Raw genomic sequence first — 1,958 nt, 5'->3', positions numbered from 1 at the left:
CCAAATTGCGATGATTTTACGCAAAAATAACGATATTCAGTGACCCAAAAAGGTGAAGTATGGCATTCAATAGCGATATATAAATAACAGTAAAAGGCATGCATGTAAATAAAACGTATGATTCACCCAAAAAGAGATAAGATCAATGGGTATTCTTTTTGACAATGATAAATGATTGAAAAACCTTTAAATATTTGAGTTGTTCTTGGATCCAGCGGGAATGCTATGCTAGAATCTTGATAAAAATGTTGTTTTTGTATATTTGCAATAAGACCAGATTCTCTCTTTCAAAGTCAATGTGTTCTTTACAACAAAATATCTCATGTCCCCTATCATTGTGTTTCTTTCTATTTATAGGCAACATGTCCCTAAAAACACTATTAATACAAGTGATGAGAATATTCACTAGAATATTTACTTTAATATCTTATCTTGAAACTAGTAGTTTTAACTCTATCAAGGGTGTTCGGCCTCGATCTTTAATAACTCTTCGACCTTAATCCTTGCTGACTCTTCGACCGTAGCCTTCATTGTTCCTTGAACCACTTCGACACATGGCGACCAGTGAATGTCTCGCTAATGCTTTCATGGCTTAGGCATTTTAGAGATAAATTTTGACCTATATAAAAGTGAGGTGTGTGGATTGTGGCCTACAAAGTTTTGTTTGGGAATTAGATTTAAAAATAACCAATTGTAATAATAATCTATTAAAACCTAAAAGCAAAAGGCAATAAAATATAACTAACTTTTAAATCGAAGTATCCCTGCATTGTGCCTCAATGTTGTCACTTTAACTTAACAGTAAGGTATTTATAATTCCTGTCACAAAATTTTTTTGTAACACACACAAAAAAAAAGGGGGGGGGGGGGAGGTTGGGGAACTGGGAATTCAAGTACTTCAAAGCGTCCTCTTCCTCTACGGAAGACCTATAAATACCCTCTTATACTTTCACACATTTTCCATTCCAACAAATCAAAAACATTTCTTTTCTCATCTCTCTCTCTTTCAAAGCATCAAATCTATCACAAATTCTACCTTTCTGATTCGAACCAAATTAAATCCTTAAACAAAAAATGGATCAAAATTTGCCAATTGTAGCAAAGAAATTCTGGAACATAGTGCGAGTAGCTTTCTTCATGCTGAAAAAAAGCATATCAAAGAGAAAATTTATGCTGGATTTCAACTTATTTATGAAGCGTGGCAAAATTGCTAGCAAAGCCGCAATCCATAATCTCATGTTCCACCACATGACCCATCAATGGTCTAATTCCTCATCTTCTCCCACTTCGCACGTGGGAGATCTCTCACACGCTCCACCCGATGAGTATGAATTCAGCTGCAGTGACAGCCCAGCGTACACTAAAACCTTCCACCTTCCATTCAACCTCAACAAGCGCAGCAAGCACCGCGCGCCCCATTTTCACGCGCCGGCCACCCCCGACGACGACGCTTTTGTGATAAATGCGGCTGTTATGAAGGCAATGGAGATGCTTCAGAATGATAATTCTTCGCCGGCTAATAATTTGCCTGGTTTTGGGAGGACTCCGACGGTGAGGCAGTTGAGGATTACTGACTCACCTTTTCCATTAAGAGATGTTGAAGAAGATAGCCATGTTGATGAGGCTGCTGAAAATTTCATATCAAAATTCTACAGGGATTTGAGGCGGCAAGCTTCTCCTGGTCCATAAATATATACTATACTATTTATGCGTTTCGATTTTCAGCGTAGTGATTTGGAAATATGGACAACTTATTTGGGATTAATGTATATGCATTGCATATTGCATGTAAAAATTTCAGCTTTCCGTTCTGTTCGTGGGTGTTTTTTCCCATTTCCTTTAGGGGTTTAATGGAAATGTCAAAAAAGAAAAATGTAGTCCTACGGAGTAGTATATTATAGTATATAATTGTGATGAAATATTTCCATTTATTCTTTTTTATTTGTAATTCTATGAAA

At 36.6% G+C, this 1,958-nt stretch overlaps 1 protein-coding gene across 1 annotated transcript; it reads left to right on the top strand.

The window, feature by feature from the left end:
* Positions 1–1,074: 1,074 nt before the first annotated feature.
* Positions 1,075–1,689, top strand: LOC104224821 (uncharacterized). Its single transcript, XM_009776530.2, has one exon. The coding sequence runs from the start codon at positions 1,075–1,077 to the stop codon at positions 1,687–1,689; it is 615 nt and encodes a 204-aa protein (XP_009774832.1).
* Positions 1,690–1,958: the final 269 nt, after the last annotated feature.

The sequence above is a fragment of the Nicotiana sylvestris genome, chromosome 3 (assembly GCF_000393655.2).
Source record: "Nicotiana sylvestris chromosome 3, ASM39365v2, whole genome shotgun sequence".
Classification (NCBI taxonomy): Eukaryota; Viridiplantae; Streptophyta; class Magnoliopsida; order Solanales; family Solanaceae; genus Nicotiana; species Nicotiana sylvestris.
Note: the sequence above shows the minus strand (reverse complement) of the source record. Positions and strands in the feature narration are given on the sequence as shown.

Coding starts and splice junctions, on each gene's coding strand:
- LOC104224821 (XM_009776530.2), top strand. CDS start 1,075: ATGGATCAAAATTTGCCAATTGTAGCAAAGAAATTCTGGAACATAGTG.